A 20,815-nucleotide genomic window follows, 5' to 3' on the forward strand; every position below is an offset into this window, starting at 1 on the left:
ACCCCAATTCAATACCTGGCTTCCCATTAGCCGAAAGAAAAGCAAGACCTTCAGAGGAAACACAGAATGTGACAACAAGAAAACGATGAAATTCAGAGACTACAATGCGAATGAGAAGGCGAGTAATCATCAACAAGCTGTTTTCATCAGGAACTACAGATCCACACTGAGTATCTTCTGCCTTCTCCTTTCCTTCCATTTGGTCTGTTGATAGTTTGTTTCTGACAAGATCCAGTCAGGAAGACGGAAATCACACTAAGTATTTCAAAAGAAATAACACTGAAATTTTGGGGAACAGTTGTTGGAGAACTAAAAGAGCTAAGAGAGAACCTGGTACCAGAGACCTAAGGAACTGCAGGAAGCACCAGGCCCTGAGGCTGGAGGAACATGGGAGGAGGCGGTGTACTTGGAGCCTAGAGGCTTAGAGAGGCCTTGCAGACGAGCTGGGGCTCAGCCACTGCTGGAACTTCTGAGGGGCCTGATGAGGCCAGTTCCGGAAGTACCAAGAAAAAAAGCTAGAGCCTGGAACCAAGAGCCATTGTATCAGGTCAAGAGCCACTGCTGTGGTGGGGCTGCCAGAAACCGCAAGGAAGCAGCAAGAGCAAGCCCCTATGCTTCTTTAGCCCTGCAGCCTCGCGTCTGGCTCCGGGGAACCAGCTAGCAAATAAAGGCGGTGTGCAGGGTCCTGGCAGCATAAGCAGTACAGGGAATGGTCAGTGTGGGCTGAGAGACAACAGCTGAACCGTACACACACCACGCATTTAAAAAGAGAAACTCATCGCATAGTTAGGTCTCTGATGCATATCTTAACTCACAGTAAACTAATTTGCCCCAAAATACTGCAAATAGGGCAAAAGAAGTGACAGAGTAATCCAACATCAGGCTGAGTTCAACCAGAGCTATGCTCACCAGGACCTTTCCGTGTACCTTGGGGGAGCACTCTCAGAGACTGCTGTTAGTGTCCTAAACGTTCTTACCTATGAAAAATGGGCTCCTGCGAAGCCATGTGCGGGCCTGCTTAAAACAATAAGCTTTTCTAACCCCCAAGCGCGACATACTCCGGGAGCATGGTCTGGATGCTTATCAAACAAGTTCCTGAGCCATTCTCTGAAGTTTCTGGGCAAGTACAAACAACAGAGTCAAATAAATGCCTTTTAAAAGCGAGGCAGTGGAGCACGAACCCTGTCAGTGGGATCCTCATATCCCCACAAAGTAAACAGTAACATGAGAATATTTATACTAAACAAAACTGTATATCAAGCCTGCTTTGGCTCAGCCAGAGGGAATGATAAATTCCTTGCAGATCTCTCATAGAGTGGTCCTTTGTGGTCCACGGACACCACTTCCAAGACAGTACAAACCAATTACAGAGCAAGGCTTTTCATTATGCTGAGGAATGAAAATATCACCCCCCATTTTGCTTTATTTTACAGTTATGTTTCACTTAGCCCGCCCCTCCCCCTTATGTTAAAGACATTTTAACATCGTGGAGTTAAGCCCAAATTCAGGATGGAAACAAATGACATTGCCCCTCACCAGCACCAACAAAAGCCCTTATCACCCTCGTAGACTAGCTTTTTGCTTTCCTATCCCTCTTCTAACAAACTAAAAGTTGAAGTGGAAACTGGGGTAGAGGAAAAACACTGAAGAGTTAATAAAACATAAACTCTATTTGTCTACATCAATTCTGTCCCGTTTACAACAGGCACAAGTCATGGGCAAAGTCATCTGGCAGGATACGGCAGTTATACAAGCTATGAAGCCACATTCCATACAGTGTACACTTTAAGGTCCAGTGGACAAGATACTGCAGAACATTAGCACAAAGTGTTGGTCTGCTTGTAATAGAGCAATGTGAGGAAAAGTTAATATGAATTAGGGTATTTGTTAGTTTGTGTATCTGTAGTTTGGTCAGATTTTCTCAACCTAGTTTGATAATGCTTATCATTATAGATCCAACCGAGCTGCTTCTGTCAGCTTATACATAGAAAGAGCTGATGATACCACGTCTGTCCCTACGATAAACCTTCAGCAACTTACAACTGTTTCAGATTTTCTAGAGAAACATGGTGGAGCAAGAAAGAAAGGGAAGACAGAAAGACAATAGAAAAAACAGGGAAATTACAATATGAACAAGAGGTAAGGAGTAAAATTGTCCTGGTTTTGAAAATTATTTGTAACAAAAATAGTAAATTATTGTTTTAAATGGATAGCTGTATCATAGGCCAAATTTAATTAACTCTATTTTAAACCAATGAACTAAGCCTCAAATGTAGTACTTGAGTTTATCATAATAGATGAAAAAGGGAAAAACAGGTCTTACATGTTTGTATATTTTAATGGATATTACAAATTTGACAAAATTTTATTTATGAAGTGTGGGGTTAGTGAAATTATCTTATTCAGATTTTTTTTTGTTTTAAACTTTTATGAAATTAATATATAATTTTCAATAATTAATTGTAAAATACACATAACATTTACCATATTTAAGTGTGTAGTTCAGTGGCATTAAGTATTTATATTACTGTACAATCATCACTACTATCCATCTCCAGAATTTTGCTTTTTTTTGCCTTCAAGAACTGAAACTCTATACACCCATTAAAAAGATGTTTGGTTGTAAATAAGCCTTGCTCAAAACCAGCAGTCTGGACTACAGTGATATGAATCTGGAGAGGTTAAGAAGGGAAATGGCTTATGAATCAACTGCTACTATATCCCCAAATGACACAGTGACATCCTGTGTTTTTACTCTCAATCACCTGCTTAATCAAAGTGTTAGTCGCTCAGTCATGTCCAACTCTGTGCGACCCTATGGTGTGTGGCCCGCCAGGTTCCTTTGTCCATGGAATTCTCCAGGCACAAGTACTGGAGTGGGTAGCCATTCCCTGCTCTAGGGAATCTTCCCAACCCAGGGATCAGTCCTGGTCTCCTGCATTGTGGGTGGACTCTTTACCATCTGAGCCACCAGGGAAGTCCCACCTACTTAATGGTGATGACCAAAACTGAAGCAAAGCTCCAGGTGAGATCTGGAAAGAGTGCTGATATTTCATTTTTACATTACAGCCTACAAAGTACTTCCATTTAATTCCCCAGAACACAATCTGGGTGGAAACTCTTTTCCCTATTTTACAGGTAATTAAACTATAGCTCCATGAAAGATAACAAGGGCCAGAACCCAAGCCAGAATCTGCTGTCCAGTGTTTGTCCTATTAGGCCACATGGCCTCTGCCAAAGCAAGAGAAAAGCAAGGCATGACTACTTCACAGCTCTCCCAGATCCACTGGGTCTAACTGGAGAGCATCTCCTCTTTTCACCACAGCAACTACACTTCCTTGCATCTGAAAACCACACGTGGTTATTACTCCATCTTTGTTGTATTTATATTGACAGCAAAAAGAAAACACCCAAAAAGTATAATTCTGAAATAAAATTAATGCAATTGCAGTCAAGGGTCAAATGTAAGTCAAAAAAGTATGTTAGGATACAGACTCCCCTGGTGGTCCACTGGTTTTAGAATCTGCCTTCCAATGCAGGGGATGTGGTTTTGATCTCTAGTTGGGGAACTAAGCCCATGAGCTGAAATAGGAAAAGCCCACATGCTGCAACTAGAGAAAGCCTATGCACCGCAAGAAAGAGCCCCGCACCACAACTGAAGACCTAGTGCAGCCAATATGTAGATGGGATAGATTACCAGATCCTATGGGCTTCCCAGGTGGCTCAGTGATAAAGAATTTGCTTGCCAATGCAGGAGACACAAGACACCTGGGTTTGATCCTTGGGTCAGGAAGATCCCCTGGAGGAGGAAATAGCAACCCACTCCAGTATTATTGCCTCTAGAATCCCATGGACAGAGGTGTGTGGTGGGCTAGAGTCCCTTGGGTCTCAAAGAATTGGACACAACTGAGAATGCATGCATGCACTGGATCCTATAAAAAGACTGAGTTCAACCTCTTTTATTTTTAATTAATTAAATTCACATTATGTGCTCTTATTAGCCAAAACCACAATTTATTTGCTAAACAAAATCTATGGAAAAATTTATTTCATTGTGTTTTATAGATAGAAAAACGCCTTGTACTAAAAAACATAAGCACTAAGGATTTACATAAAATTGCCAGAATTAGCAAGTGGCTTCTTTTAGTTCAAAAAGAGGCAACATATTTTGATTTCTTTCAAATAAAACTCTTCCACCAATACCCTCCACTTCACTCAAGAGTAATAAATTCCCTAAACCTTCAGACTTTCATTTAAATTCCAAAAAGGATCAATATAATCCCTTGAAGTCATGCCCAACACCGCCATTCCACATCCCCACATAAACATAAAAAAATTAGACAAATCTGGCTTTTGGAATTATCTCCAGAATGAACAGTAGGTCATCCTAAACAAGACAAGAAAGAACAAAAGAACATGATTAGTCTTTTATTTGGTAATTTTACTTTATAATTCTCCCCATTTAGTTACTTAGTACTTGATTTTTAAAAGTGCACATTAAAAAAAAATGATTACTCAGAAAATGAGAGTTGAATACAGGACTTTGGAATAAAGAGCTCAGGAACACCAAATAAACAGTCTGTTTTTAGTTTAGTTCATGATAATCAAAGATGATTCCGTAACTATGGCCATTTTATCCAGCGCATTCAGGGAGGCTTCTAGTACACCCAAGTGCATGAACTTGATACAGAGGAAGATTTCACAAAGTTTCAGTGATGACTAGAAATATCATAAGGCAATTACAATCTATAAACACCTGTTGCTGTCGTTGGACAGAGAAGGCTTCTAGTTTTCCAATTCACACCTGGAACCAAGCTCTTGGATCTTCTCCTTGTCTTCACAGGCCAATAAGAAAAGTTCGCAATGCCTGATATTTTTTTCTTACAATTTCAATGAAACCTTAGATTGGATCACATGAAAACACCTTCACGTATTTTCCAGAACTCCCCAATACTTTCTCTTATTGCATATTCAGCACAGCTCTTGCATTCTTGGGGTGTAAATCCAATTAATGCTCTCCCTATCATACCAATTCCTCGATCACTTGCCAATTTTTTAACTTGAGCTTCTATGTAATTAGGAGATATATAATAAAAATGGTCCCCAAGGACACTGTAAGCCATGTATTGAGAGCCTTCGGAGGTTTCTGTAACTTCTTGATCTTCAAAACTCTCTACATTGCAAGCTATCTCAATTTTCCCTTCATGAGGAAAAGCCATCGTTTGGACGCCCTTCAGTCCATTCACATTCGAGCCCCGAATGGCACTAGCAATTTCTTTTCCCAGAGCCAAGTCTTGAGAATCTATGGTAACATTGCAGTTCATCACATATGGGCTAGCGCCGATGCCTGAATCATTAGAAAAGCATGTTAGTCAAGCAAAGTAAAGCCTCATCTTGAAGATTCTATTCTTTACCCAATTCTCTTCTATTCTATTAACTTTACTTGATTTTATTTTAAAATAATACACAGAAATACTCCTCATTATCAACTCAAGAATTTTCTAAAGGTCATACATATTTTTTACCAACAGAGTTATCTGAGCTATAAGTAGATATTTTTATCTACTCTAAATGTATCTGGATGTTTACTCTAGAATGATTAAGAAAAGCTCAGACTTTTGAAAATATCAGCAGATATTTCAAAAGGCACATTTGAAAATTAAATATCAATAGCAGTAAAATGTATTGGCCTTCCATTCATTTCCAAGGCCATCTCCGCAGGGGCTGGAATTCAGTGCCAGGTCTATGGGTCTGGGAGACAGGAATAAATCACACTCTGTATTCATCTCTTCCTCCCCAAACACAGACCTGTCATCACTGAGCTAGGTTAAGATCAGATTCAAATGAACCTCAACAGTCTTGGCTAGTAAAGGAGGTCACTAAAAAGTGACAAACAGTCTTGGAATTGGGAAGGACAAAGGGACTCTTGTGTCTCATGATGATGTGGGTTTGGCAGGGCAGGGTCTGGGGCACTATGTATACCTTCTTGGTATGACCAGTTGGAGGCATCTCTTTCTTCCATCCTCGGCTTCCCAAGGGACTAGGACTGTCATTGCTATTCCAGAGCCCAGTTACTCTAGAGCATGTTTTACCCTGCCTTGGAGATGATGCAGCTCATATGACATAAATATCCCTGCTCTAATTATAGTTTACATTATAAGATGGACAACTTGGTTAAATTAGCATTGGTATAAAAAGCTTAGGTTTGCAGTTTCCTCATTGTGGGGCAACTTCACATTTCTAAAAGCAAAGTTGACTAGGGATTGATGAAGGATAAAAGGCTGACCTCATCTTCAGCATAAGACAATTTTTTAGCTACTATTTCAACATCATTTTACTGTCATTGCTTTTTCTTACTACTTTCAAACTTATTGCTCACGATGTCAGTATCCAACGAGAGATCCTGTTGAATTCACTCTCCCCTTGACAGCCGTGGTTTGGGGGCTTTGCTGCCTAGCCTGGGTACTCTCATACTAATAGACGCTTTACAGAAAATCAGCACACGGAAACCACATTTCATCTTTTTCCCACACATGTACATAATGAAACATTTCAACTCCCGAGGCTGGGCCTCTTTCTACTGGGAATTCTGCAGAAATGAATCAAATTACAGTATTTCTCCATAATGCTGATTTCATAAAAATTAAATTTCCTAACAGTCAATACATATCTCTCTCAACCTCATACACCAATCACTTACTCTAAATATCTTTGAGAATTATATCAGTTTTAACATTTCACAGAGTACAACTGGAAATTTTTTTTTTGTCAGTGCTAATGTCATTCATTAATCGAAAGCATCCAAGCATAGTCTCTCTCTCCTCTACCCCTGAACAGGTAGTGTTACAAACAATCCCATTTCCTCGTATCTGATACACATACCCTATTCTGACTCAAGAAGTGGCCTCACCTTTATCACCATTCAAACAAATAGCTAGATCATGCTCAGAGTTTGCTGAAAAGTATGTGTGTGTGTATATAAAAGTATACATATATAGAGTTTCATATGGGGGGGGAGCTTATACTAAGTACTATTCAAAATATCTATTGGGTCTATTGTGCTCTGCTATTCCAGAACTTTGATATGCCTAGCCAACATTCAGATATTTATATGTAATTTATCAGCTTGGGGGAGCAAGTCACTTTCAAGGCAAGTTCATTCATATGGACCCAGGGCCTCCTGACAGTATGGTAGCATGGACCATTTGATCCCTAAATACATGGGACAGGACTTCCTCTAAATCCTCTAGTAGATTGCAAGGCACCTTTTATCCCCATGTGCCCAATAACTGTCCCTTTTGTCACCGAGTTTCTAAAATTGATCATTCTTGCTAATAAATGAATTCATTACCTAAGATAAAAGGTAATGTAAACAATAGTTTACCTAAGATAAATTATTAAATGCATAAGAAATTTAGATGTTAAGTCCAGAGCACAAGAGTGTCACAAAGAATTCACTTGTCCCAACAATGACTTAATCAATTAAAATAAAACTCTACTTAAAAAATTTCTTCAAAAGCATACTTTAAAATTAATTATTTCTTAGAAAAATAAAATTAAACATAAGAAGTAACTTTTATATTCTCTTTTGAATAAAGTAAGATTCACTTATATACAGAATGATACTTCCTGGTGTATGTCCTTGTTACATGTATTTTAAATTCTTCTATTAAGCTTTAGCTATACAATAGTTGATTTTGTTTTACCACTATACCTTATTCAAGCAGTGAATAAACAGAGACAAGTCAATGAAGCTGAGAAGTTTCTGGTCTAAGCAGGTAGTAGTTTTCACCCTGAGGGGTTATAAGGCCATGATCCATTTCTGCCTTAGGAAAAAGAAAGAAAGGAAGGAAAAAAAGACAAGAAGAAAGGAAGGAAGAAAAGAAGAAAGAAGGAAGGAAAAAGAGAGAAAACTGTTTTCTGCCCAAATGCACACGTTTCTAATTCTTCCATTTAATCCTTCCCAAGTCCAACACCAATATGGTGATCCAATTCTAATCAATCAAATTCTGCATTTAAATCCAGAAGTCCCACTGACCTTATTTAAGATGCTGAATTTGACTTTTTATGCTAATTTAAACTTAGTAAAAAATTTTTAAATAAGGGAGGCAATTAATCCCAGCAAATCGTATTTCTAGTTAAATGTCATATAATTAAAGTAATTCCATTTTTTGCTCTAAAATTAGAAACCTGATGTGAAAGTTTGTTTCTCAGTTTGCGGTTTCGCTCGGCTCCTGCCTCCCGCAGATTGGCACTCGGCTGCTCTGGCGGCAGCATGAATCTCACTGCAAAGCTGAAATTCCAATTTTATTCCAAAGCAACTGTCACAACGCCCTGAAGCAAGCTAAAAACAAGGAAAAAAATCTTTGGTATGATTTCACTTTCCATGTGTTCTTTAATGAAAAATTTATCATTCTAAATATTGGTGTTTACTCCTAGTTAAATACTTTTTTTTAATCAAAAAGAAACTGAGATTCAGTTGCTATTATTTCACAGGGAAATATAACAGGCCTGATGTTTTCCTGACAATTCTGTTATTTTCCTGTGTGGAAACACTGTATTCATCATATACTGTACGGCTGGTGATTCAGATATTGTAGAGACCTTATGGTGAACTGATATAGATGTAAACTCTTTATGCCAGATTGTTTAAGCATAAAAAAAACAAATGCACTTAATTAACATCTGATGTGTAGTTTTTACAAACACAAATGCAATATTTGTGTTTGAGCACTGGCAGTAATGACTGTGAACTATGCTATTAATGTCTGGTTTAAAGATGCTTGTGGTAGGACCACGTCTGGAATAACACAAATAAAAAACTGCATTCAGACAAAACAATAGTGAAGAGCCCGTTAGAAAAAATGGAAAAGCAGCACTCAGAAAAAACATTTTTTTTCCCTTTAGATCAAAATTATTCTCAAAAATTGTTCCAGGCACCATCACCTTCAATCAATTAATGGTGAAAAGATTCTCAATATTTTCCTCCAACAGAAAAGGTTTTGTTTTAGGGGGTCAGAAGTTTGCTAAGAGATGTATTTAAAAGTTCTCTTTATTATATTAAGCTCTTCTTTGATGGCTTAGCTTTAAAAGATGTGTGAGGAGGGAACCGAGGTAGTGTTTTGGAGTATATGGCATTTTTATGTCTGAAGAGAGAACTTCAAATTTATAGATTGCATTACAGTTTGAATAAATAAAGAGATTCTCATGAACTAATATGTGGCTCTCTTATTAAATATGTTTTTACTGAAACCTGCTGAGTGCCAGGAACCATGCAGGTTACTGGGTATAAAAACACGAAGGTTAAACAAAGATAAAACCTAGCCTAACTGTGGGCCTTGCTTCAGAGTAACAAACAGAGCAAGACGACAGACTTGGAACTCAGGTTCAAAAATATAAACAGCTGTTATTACACTGAAAGCAATTAGTCATCATTACATATTGGTATTTTACATTTTTTAGAACATGTATTAAAGAGAAACCACAGCTGAAACAGGACATTTGATGACTAAAGCCATAAAACTCAAACATAATTGCTAAGTCTGATACTCCCATGGCGGGAAGAACGCAGGCCTCTTGTGCATGTGGCCAAATCCACAGAAGAGAAAGCTAAGTGACACTGCGCGGCACGGGGCTGGGAATGGCTCCCCAGGGGTCTGAGTTCAAGTTCCACTTCTTCAGGAACACTGCCTCTGCTCAGCTGTCTTTCTGCAAAATAGCTATGACATTTTCCCACTCTGTGAGGAACCGTAAGCCTCAATTTCTCAACTCTGAATCTTTCAGAGTAACAGCAATTCAGAGACGAAATCACAGGGGTAGATACATGTTAACATCATCATGGAATGAAGCCAGCCCAGGTGAAAGCAACCTCAGGCACTTGACTTCCCTGCTCCCAGGTTTTCTATAGAAAAGTGCCTTTCTCTAGCTCATGCAGAGACATAGTCCTTCATGTTTCAATTACGGGTGACACACTTAATTATACATTGAGACTTTCATCTTCCATCATCCAAATAGATTTACAAGCAAACATAGAAAATTACAGATATAGGCTCCTGAAAACAGGACTCATTCCCAGGCTAGAAATTACTTTTCAAAGACTAGGTAAAATTTGGGGTATGCAGTAAATGGCATTATTCAATGTCAAGAAAAGTGCCTGATGCAGCAGCTTCTCATTTACAGAGAGAAAGAAGTAAGCAGGGGCAGCTCTCAGTAACCCACTGAAATAATTAAACAGAAGTCCCTGATTCCAAGATGTGCCAGTTACCTCCATCTATAATTCCTACGGCATCATGTGAAACTACAGTTCAAAGAATTGTCCCTCATTTTTAAACAATAATGCATATATGCAGGCCAGTCATACAATATATCAGCCAGCAGTGTTTAAATTATCCCATAAATGTTTAGGGTTTTAAAATATATATGTATAAAGTATTTATTTATAGATCTAAAAGTATCAACTATTACTGCTTTGTCCTTATTTATGTTCCTCATGAGCCGGCCAACTACAAACTTTTAAAAGGAATTTGGTTTAAAAGATTTTGTGTGTTTGGCACTGACTCTGGGTGTTAATCATTTCTGAGGTCACTTTTTTCTCTTCTGTTTGTAATATTCTCAAGGAACTTCAAAACAGAAACCTGTTCCCTTATAGATTCTGCTTCCTTTCGGGTACTGTATAGATTAATTTGTCATTGGAAAGTTAACTGTAAGTGTTCAGTTCATAGCACCAATCATTTCTATTTAAATTTTTTAGGAAAAGAAATAAACATAGCAACAATGTGTTGAAGCTTTTCTGTTTTGATGGGAAGAGCGGAAAATTATGTTGAGAAACACTGATGTAAATAAAGAATGTTAGAAAAATATATAAAGCCATTAAATTTAAAAATAAGGAGGGAAATTGCCACAGTTGTGAACTCAGCTTGTTGAAAAATTAGATGAATAATATTTCTATCCTAGTGACAGAGGTGCTAGAAATTCTACTGCAATAGATATTTCTTTTAAAAATGAAACCATTTTACTCCTTCTTACATATGAATTTCTTAATGGATAACTTGGGCAAGTAAGGTAACCTAAAATTTCAGTGGATCATGTGACTTAAACTCGAATTACAATCTTGTTCATGAAACCATTTATCTATACTCTATGTTCCTCTCTGAAACATTTTAAGTTTCTATTAGAAACTGCTTTGAGCCTATTAAATGAGTCCCTCAAGGAGTAATGGTCTACCTAAACTTGGCAACTTATAATTTTCATGTCTTTTGCACAAACTAAAGAGTCTACCACTTGAAAGGAGATATTAGCAAAAAAGACATATGAGGGGAAAGTTGTGCTGCTTTTCCTTTCTTATTTGACTCTTTTGTCAGCAATATGAATGAATGCACTGAAATCCAGCTTCTGCAGATCTGATAAACCTCAATAATTTCCCTTTATGAAAGATGATGGAAATAATAACAAGATCAATTTGAAGAAATAGTGAAAATAAGTTGGAAGCTTTAAGAATTTCCTTTCCTTACAAACATATAAGATAAATAAAATAAATAGGTGCATATATATTTTACAATATTGAAATCACACTACACAGCTTTATATCCTTTGGCCTTGACCCTGGATGTTCCTTCTGCCTGAGTCTCCTGTCCACATTTCCACATGGCCAACTGCCTCTCTCCTAGTCTTTACTCCAGTGCTGCCTTCACAATGAGGCCTACTTTGGTTTATCCCATCTGAAAACCATAGTTTACTCCCATTCCGGGCACATGATGTCCATTGCCCTGTCTGATTTTTTTTTTTTTTTGGCTGTAGCATTTATTTCCTAGGGACTTCCCCCATGGCTCAGCAGAAAAGAATCCACCTGCCAATGCAGGAGACCTGGGTTCAATCCCTGCGTAGGGAAGATCCCCTGGAGAAGGAAACAGCAACCCACTCCAGTATTCTTGCCTGGAAAATTCCATAGACAGAGGAACCTGGTGGGCTTACAGTCCATGGGGTCACAAAAGAGTAGGACATGATTTAGTGATTAAACAACAACACTTGTTTTCTAACATATCATATAATTAATTATTTATTAAGCTTGTAATTTTCTGTTTCTCTTTTCACTCTCTTCACCTATTCCCCACTGGAATATAAATTCTTTGAAGGCAAATAAATTCTATTTTCCCATTGATAATAGTCCTTGGCACATTTAGGTACTTAATAAATATTCGTTGTGTTAATTAATAAACTAAAAATTCTCTCTACATTGTACTGTATTTTCCACTTGTCTAAAAATTCCTCCAAACCTTCACACTTAATTGCTTGCATAATGGTCTCTCACCAAGGTATTCCATAGTTTATTTAATCACTCTCAAATTCTTAACATTTATATTATTTCCAGTATTTATTATTATAAATAGTTCTTTGATAAACATACTGGTACATAAGTATACGTACCTTTTATTGCTTCCTCAGGAATAAATCTATTTACCTAAGATAAATCTAGAATTAGAATTTCTGCAAAGCAGTTACATATATTTTTAGAGCTTTTGATACACATCACCAACTCACTTCCAAAAAGTTTTTACCAATTGATAGTAATTTATACCATTAGTTGCAGGAGAGCCTCTAACTGCATCTTTACCAGATGTCAAATATTACCTTTAAAATACCATCTTTAAACATTTCTGTGTCAATCTTGGCATTTTAAAGTAAACTTAGGATTTTCAGATGTTGATCAAATTCTCCATGTAAATCACAGATCTCCATGTGGAGTAAAAAATAGAGAAGGAATCAAAATCCCCAATGGGTTGTCCATTCCAAACAAACAATGTAAAATAGGTGAGACTGTCAGACAATCATTAGGTGAGATGGGGGGATCACTGTTCACTTTGGTTTAAACAGTTACAAACTCAGTCTGTTCTTAGAAGATTGAACATGATTAGTGATAACATGAACATTTAGTTTTTAACTCAGATACGCTTTTCAGAGCAGGTTAAAGTTCTTCCCAAACACCAACCCATTCAGCCCCACAACACTGCAGAAATGAGAGTTAAGTTTTCCTAGGGACTGTCTATGCTATGCTATGCTATGCTATGCTATGCTATGCTAAGTCACTTCAGTCGTGTCCGACTCTGTGCGACCCCATAGATGGCAGCCAACCAGGCTCCCCCGTCCCTGGGATTCTCCAGGTAAGAACACCGGAGTGGGCTGCCATTCCCTTCTCCAATGCGTGAAAGTGAAAAGTGAAAGTGAAGTCGCTCAGTCGTGTCCGACTCTTAGCGATCCCATGGACTGCAGCCTACCAGGCTCCTCCGTCCATGGGATTTTCCAGGCAAGAGTACTGGAGTGGGGTGCCACTGCCTTCTCCAAGGGACTGTCTAACCCAGCACTAAATGCTGTTCTTCTGTTCTCTAGTACTAGGATTCCTGCTTCTAATTCCCATCCTCTAACTGTAATCTCAGTCACCCGGCACTGTGCTGACTAGGTTTGTGGAATAATCCTTTCAGTCTTCAGTGAGGCTCAAATTAGAAACCAGGAAATAGCTTTCTGAAAAGTTAGTCACAAACTTACACTTCTCCGTTTGTGAGACAAATCGTGGGAAAATATGTGAGGTTCAAATTGGCAGGGAGCAATCAGCTTCTTCTTTTTTTTCCACAAGTAAAGACTAAAACACATTTATAATCACTTTTTAGATAAATCTTTTCTCTAAACGGAAGGAAAAAATGGTCCCTTGGTACCACGTTTGGCACTTAATAGTCATCCTTTCAACTTTAGTCTCATGAGGGAAAAATAATTAATATGGCCATTTTAAAGATATGGGAACTGAGGCTTATTGAGCTAAGGAACATTCTGAAGTCACATGGCCAATGAAGAGCAAGGTCAGGATTTGAGCATAGCCTCAAAGCCTGCACTCTGAGAGTCTCTGGTAGCTCAGATGGTAAAGAATCAGCCTGTAATGCAGGAGACCCAGGTTCACTCTCTGAGTCAGGAAGATCCCCTAGACAAGGAAATGGCAACTAGTATTCTTGCCTGGAGAATTCCATAGACAGAGGAACCTGGTGTGCTGCAGTCCATGGGGTGGTCACAAAGATGGGACACGACTGAGCGACTTTCACTTTCAAAGCCTACACTCTTTTCATTGTACTGCTCTAGCTGATGATGTCATTGGTTTGAGAGCAGAATTCTGCACCAGGGATTAGCAACCAAAAGCCTATGTGTAACTGTGCCTTGAGGAAATGTGTTTCTTAAGGTTGCCCACCTCTTGCTTCTTGGGACCTAGTATTTTAGTAACAGCTAAGATATTAACTATCAAAATGTGGCCTAACATGGTTTAACTAGTGATCCCTACAGAAGATATTAGGGGATAAAAAAATCAAAACTCAAATAAATGGACCTGGGATGGTGAAGTGCAGTGAGTGAGACAAGAATCAAGACTCAAATAAATGGCCCTAGGATAGTGAAGTGCAGCAAATGGGGATGGAGTTTTTGATAGGGTGCCATTGCCTTTTCTGAAGACATGCTCTAAGCAAGGTGTGGGCAAGAGTAGCAGAGAGAGACAAGAGTGGATAAGATCCAGGGCAAGGGAGAACACTGCTCCCTGTGTTTGTTCTCTCTGTTCTAGAGCCCGCAGTGTAGAAAAGCCTCTCTCCAGGGTGCCTCCACCACAGACTGTCAGGTGTAAGCATCAACCTGGACACTCTGGATGTACTGAAAGCCTTTCTCACCAGCTAAAAGTAAGCTACACCCACATCCTGAGCCGCCAGGTGTCTCCAGATACAACCTCATGCCTGGCCAACAGGACCCATCATCCCAGTGATAACCATTCTCATCATCAGTGCAGCCACTGATGAGCAGGGCTCATTGCCTATCATGAACATCCCTCTTGGGGGCTCTTATCGAGTATCTGATGAGGGCTTCCAGCCTCCCTGAGTGGCTCATGAAGGCGTAAGTAGAAAGAGCTGAGAGGAGAACTTCAAGCAAGTCAAGAAAGCTCCAGCTGTAACCCTCCTGCATTACGTGGGAGAGACCAAATGACGGCAACCTCAGGATTCTCAAGTTTAAAAACCAAAGCGGAAAAAAAATCCAGACTGTGAACCCGTCAAACCACATCTTCTGGCAGGTGCAGCTCCCAGGTCAGATTTAAGAGTGCTGAAATCCCTTCTGGTGAACCAGCCCAGCTGCTTCCTTCTCTGGACAAGGGGACGCTTCTCGGGCAGGTCAGCCTCACCAAAGAGAAACACACTGCAGCCAGGAACACTGAGGACCAGATTCTCAGCAAGGCCTATGGGCAGCGGGAAATTTTAACAAGTCTAAATTAAAGTCAGTACTGCTGAAAGAAAACAAAGCACAGAATTTTCTTATTGTGGTAAAATACACTTAACACAAAATTTACCATTTTAACCATTTCTAGGTGTACAGTTTGGTCACATTAAGTGCATTCCCATCACTGTTATAATCATCATGACTAAAGGGTATATAATTCACACAAATTTTAAAACTCAAAGTTTGAGCATAATTAACTTTTCCTTGGTTAGTCTCATAATAACATTTATGTACAAGGCTTCCCTGGTAGCTCAGATGGTAAAGAATCTGTCTGCAATGTGGGAGACCTGGGTTCAATCCCTGGGTCAGGAAGATCCCCTGAAAAAGGGCAAAGGAAGATCCCCTAGAGAAGGAAATGGCAACCCTCTCCGGTATTCTTGCCTGGAGAATTCCATGGACAGAGGGGCCTGGTATGCTACAGTCCATGGGGTCACAAAGAGTGGAACACCACTGAGCAACACTTTACACTTTAAAGGAGGCCAGAATTTCTAAGCCATTACAAATCTAATTTCATAGGGAAAATTTATCACCAAGATGAATGAAATCAGTACCTTCGATTTTTGAACAATTTTATAACAGCTCCAGAATGTGTATACTGTTAGGAGAAAGAAAAATTTAAGAATACAAGGGCCAGATCTACACTGTCCAATATGGCAACTCCTAGCTACACATGCCATTACATTTTAATTAATTAAAATGCAGTAAGTTGTTTTTCAGTTGCAGTAGCCACATTTCAAGTGCTCAGTAACCACACGTGGTCTCCCTATTGGACAGCATAGATACAGAACATTGCCATCATCATAGAAAGTCCTTCTGGATAGCAGCACTGGGACAGATATTCTGTAAGAAGCCTAGTATCTAAATACAATTTTATGGAGGCTACTCTGAATATCAATGTTTTTTTACCTTCTTCTTCCACTTTTACATCTAGATTCTGTCTCTGACCTTATCTTCTCAAGGCAGATTACAGAATTGCTTTCCTGTCTTTTTCTAGAGAATTGCTTCAAGGAACTGCTGTTTTCATGTCACTAAGTATAGTTCCCAATAAGCAAGGATAGAGATAACATAATTTATTTTCCCGATGTTTTATTTTAGGTATTTTATTGTAGGTATTTAGGGAGTTTGGTGGAGAAGGCAATGGCACCCCACTCCAGTACTCTTGCCTGGAAAATCCCATGGATGGAGGAGCCCGGAAGGCTGCAGTCCATGGGGTCGCTGAGGGTCAGACAGGACTGAGCGCCTTCACCTTCACTTTTCACTTTCATGCATTGGAGAAGGAAATGGCAACCCACTCCAGTGTTCTTGCCTGGAGAATCCCAGGGATGGGGGAGCCTGGTGGGCTGCCGTCTATGGGGTCGCACAGAGTCAGACACGACTGAAGTGACTTAGCAGGGAGTTTGGATGCTGGCCTGGGAGGGCAAGAGTGTGGGCCTCCTTGATTTAGAGGTGCATCATGGGACATCCAAGGCTGAGACGGAGCCTTTAGCCACAATAAGCATAGGAAACCTCAAACTGCAATTCTGAAGTCTGGTATTTGTTTCTTTATAATGTAGACTGCCACGTTGATTGGGAGGGGTGAAATGTGGAGGACATTAAAAAAAGATTTTGTACCTCTGGGTCGTACAAAATCTACGGAAATGTTCTTTCTTCCTCTGAGTCAGGTAGAGACTCCAGCATTAGAAACCCATGATATTGTTGACACCACAAAGCCAGGAAAATCTCCCAAATTTACTAAGTGATCTCTGCTTCTTTAACACTACTTTAAGATACTAATGGATCACAAGTTTCTGCGGGGGCGGTTGGGGCCAGATGCCAGGGACACAAACAATAAACAGAGCTTTAGAAATTGCAGGAAAATCTTTAGGCAGTTACCTAAATACTCCCCTCAAATCTGGAATGGCAGAGAGCTGGGGTGGCAGAAGAAAGGGAAAGTGGTTTAGAAGAGCTAGTTAAGACAACTTAACATCTGAGTACTCTCTAAATTATTCCCATCACTGATATTTGGTCCAACCGTAATTTACAGTGACTCATACTTTGGCTGTTGCAGGAGCCTAAAGCACAAACTGTGATGGGAAAGCCTCTCCCAAGTAGAGACAATGTGACCTGTCTCCTGGCTTGGCCCAGCTTCTGACCTAGACAGGCCAGAGCCTCCATTTGGAGTTACAGCTCTGGAGTACTGTATAAGCGTACAAAGCCCATGGTGCTGTAAAGGAGGAGTCTTGAAGCTGGTTCCTGAAGAGCAAAGCAAGGGACAAAGACAGTTGCAGTAGCAGTTGACAGGGTTGAGGGCAGGGGTACATAGTAGAAATAGCACAAGCTTTTGAGGCCAGAAGATACTGGTTTGAATACCATCTCTGTTCCTTAATAGCTGTTTGAGATCTTGAGCAATTGGGTTTGTGTTTTTTTTTTTGCCGTCTCTGAGCTTCAAGTTCTTTACCTATAAGATGAAAAAATTAAAAAAAAAATCTTCCTCTAACACACCAAATCCTTGTCTAGAAGTCTGGTGATTAAAAAGAATAAAAATAAGCATTTACCTTCCCTTTCCTATATAAACTGTATTTCAGTGTAGCCAGATAGCCTGAACTGATGAGGGAAAGATTTTTTAACTTAGAAAGAAACTCTTAACTAATAAATGTGGAAGAAAGCATTAGAAGATCACTATTTTGGATCTCCTATGAAAATAACTGTTTCAGGGCAAAGATCATCAATGGATGAAACCCTCCTGAAAAGTCAATTACGAACAAAGGTAGTTCATCTTTACATCACTAGATGTGAGATAATCAGAAACTATGGCTTCCTCATAGAATACATACAAAGCTCACAGCCTACCTCTGAATAACTTTTGCCAAAAAACAAAAACAAAAAACCGTTCAAGCCAATCAAACCTCTGGGGCTAACCTAAAGTTTGTAGGAAAAGAAAGGGATAAAGATACAAATTACATGACACCACCAGGGAGCAAACAGATCCAGAATGTGGGAATTCCATAGGACAAGTGACCCAGTTTCTGCAACCAGTGAATCAGAAGGAAAAAAGTGGGGGTGGGGGGGTGCATGCGGGGAACTGGATTCTATCAAAGGAGACAGGGATACAACAATCACCTCTCTGTGTGAATCATGTATAGATCCAGATTCAGACAAGCCAATCACAGAAAGACATTTGTTTGGATTACATACTGGATATTAGATGGTACCAAAAAAATGATCATTTTGATGGATGTGATAATGGCATTGTGGTGATATAAAAATATGTCCACATTGCTTAGATATTTTAAATAAGCCAGGGTGAAAGAATATGACTTCTGAAACCTGCTTTAAAAAATATTTAATAAAACTAAAAGAAAAAAGAGGGAGATAAAAAGAGAGGATAGGGAAAAAAATAAAGGAAGTAAAGAAACAAGAAAGAAAAGAAGCTATCCCATAGAATGGATAGAGAGATTAAGATTAGATAAACTAAGAAAAGCATCGATTGAACACAATGCTGGGTGCACAGTGCCCAGCACACACTGCTTCTTTTCCCCTCTGCAAACCTACCCCACTGTTCTGAATTCTGAACATTCCGAATACCTTCCTGTACTGTTATGTCCCTACTTACTCGAAATTCTCACATATTTAAACAGCACTCCTCTGCGGTTATCTCTTCTACAGCAATTCATGATGGAAAGAATCAAACTTAATTTTTATTCTTATAATGAAATTTTATTCTTATAAATTCTTAATTTATATTCTTATAATTCTAATAATGAATAAGACATTTCATTATTCTCATGCAATGAAAGACAACCAAGGCCAAAATAATATTTAGCATTAGAGATAGTACACTATATTCTTCATACTCAAGGAAGTAACTTTTATGTTTCTAATGACTGTAACCCAAAGGCCCATGGAAGGTTAAGTATTTGTAATGTCACTGAAGAGTAAATTAGATTGTCTGAATTTCAGAGAAATGTCTCAAATTTGGTCAGAAGAATACTTGCTAGCAAGGCATTTTACTTGTTATATGAACTGCATTTTAAAAAAGGGTTTTAGGGGTACGCTTTCTGCCCCCTTCTGATGCCTATGTCAGAAGCTTTCTCTATCTCCTTTATACTTTAATAAAACTTTATTACACACACACACAAAAAAAAGGGTTTTAATTTTATCATTTTTATTTTCACAATTAGTCTATGTAAAAATTATCCCCTGTACTATAATTACAAATGCTCACATCATGCAAACAAACAGGCCTGTTAAAGAAGATAAAATTATTGAATCTTTAAGCTCAAGTCTCACAGTTTTTAGGTAAGTGGCATTGTTTAAAGGAATAGTTCTGTGTGCATTTCCTGTAAATCAGTTGTTCCCCCAATAGTGGAATCAGGCATTTCCAGAGCAGGGACTTTCCACATTTTCAATGAGTCCCAAGAAACCAGAACTTCTGAACTTATCCCTGCTTTGTCATTGCACTCCCCCCATCCTCCACTGATTTAATTTCTTCCTCTCATGTTCATATAGTGGGCTTCCTGGTTGCACAGACGGTAAAAAAAAAAAAATCCGTCTGCAATGCAGGAAACCTGGATTTGATCCTTGGGTCGGGAAGATCCCCTGGAGAAGGAAATGGCAACCCACTCCAGTATTCTTGCCTGGAGAATACATGTAGTACAGCTTTTATTGAGAGAACATCAAATCTAATCTACTTGTATTATATAGTTAATCGTGGACTTTTTTCCTCTATCTAGGTTTCAAACTCCCTAAACAATCAACACTTGTTAAGTTGAATGAATTGAATTTGGTTCCTAAGCACTTTGCAGATGTTGGACTCTGCAAACCTGAAACGGCAGCATCCATTCCAAACCTACACGTGGAAGTAAGGGGTCGCTATGCTAACAAAAATGAGAACAGGGTTTAAGACCAGCAGGCATCCGATGCATCCCCAGTGAGAAACCATGTGATCAGTTTTCCATCACTGGTATCATGTTTTATGAGCTGTCTTCAAGCCCCCAGGTGTCAGAGCCACCTGCAGCTGTGGGCTACCTGAGACAGTCAGTAACGTCAGAGAGGAAACATCTGAATCACCTTGTACCAACAGAGTATGATGTCATCCTGCTGGCTTGAAACAGATAAAGCAAAACTGCAGCTTCCTAAATTGTTCTTTATTAAAAGACCAGTATTTCCTAGTTTCTCTGCCATTCTTGACAACTTTTCCCTACCACTGTTATTTGTATTTCTGATCTTTCCATTTTCACTAGTCATATTCTAAAAAGGCTGATTTAATGACAGTATTTTAAAACATAATGCAACCTTTACGGTTAGCTGATCTTCTGTACTTGAAAATGATTTTTAGTCATTTCTACACATGTATAACTATCATTTACAGCCTTACCTCTAGAGACTTCTATTAGTTTGGTTATTCCTCTTTGCAAAAGGAGGATCAGCACAATGAGACAGGAACTTCATATCCCTAACACAAATGTTTATTTCTGAGCCTGTAATGGACTTAACTATGGCTGAAATGTGGTATTTTATTGAGAATGTACAATATTTAAGACAG

General features: G+C 39.0%; 1 protein-coding gene across 1 annotated transcript in view; it reads right to left on the bottom strand.

Moving 5' to 3' along the window:
• Positions 1 to 3,870: 3,870 nt before the first annotated feature.
• The window catches only part of LOC105003630 (formimidoyltransferase-cyclodeaminase-like), a 42,986-nt gene continuing 26,041 nt past the window's right edge, over positions 3,871 to 20,815 (bottom strand). The window contains exons 5-6 of the mRNA XM_010860929.1: positions 15,065 to 15,250; positions 3,871 to 5,347 (exon numbers count right to left, since the gene is read on the bottom strand). Of these exons, the coding sequence (XP_010859231.1) occupies positions 4,911 to 5,347; positions 15,065 to 15,250 (623 nt within the window). The 3' untranslated portion in view covers positions 3,871 to 4,910. The remainder of the gene's footprint in view (positions 5,348 to 15,064; positions 15,251 to 20,815) is intronic.

The sequence above is a fragment of the Bison bison genome, unplaced genomic scaffold, assembly GCF_000754665.1.
Source record: "Bison bison bison isolate TAMUID 2011002044 unplaced genomic scaffold, Bison_UMD1.0 scf7180017864471, whole genome shotgun sequence".
Classification (NCBI taxonomy): Eukaryota; Metazoa; Chordata; class Mammalia; order Artiodactyla; family Bovidae; genus Bison; species Bison bison.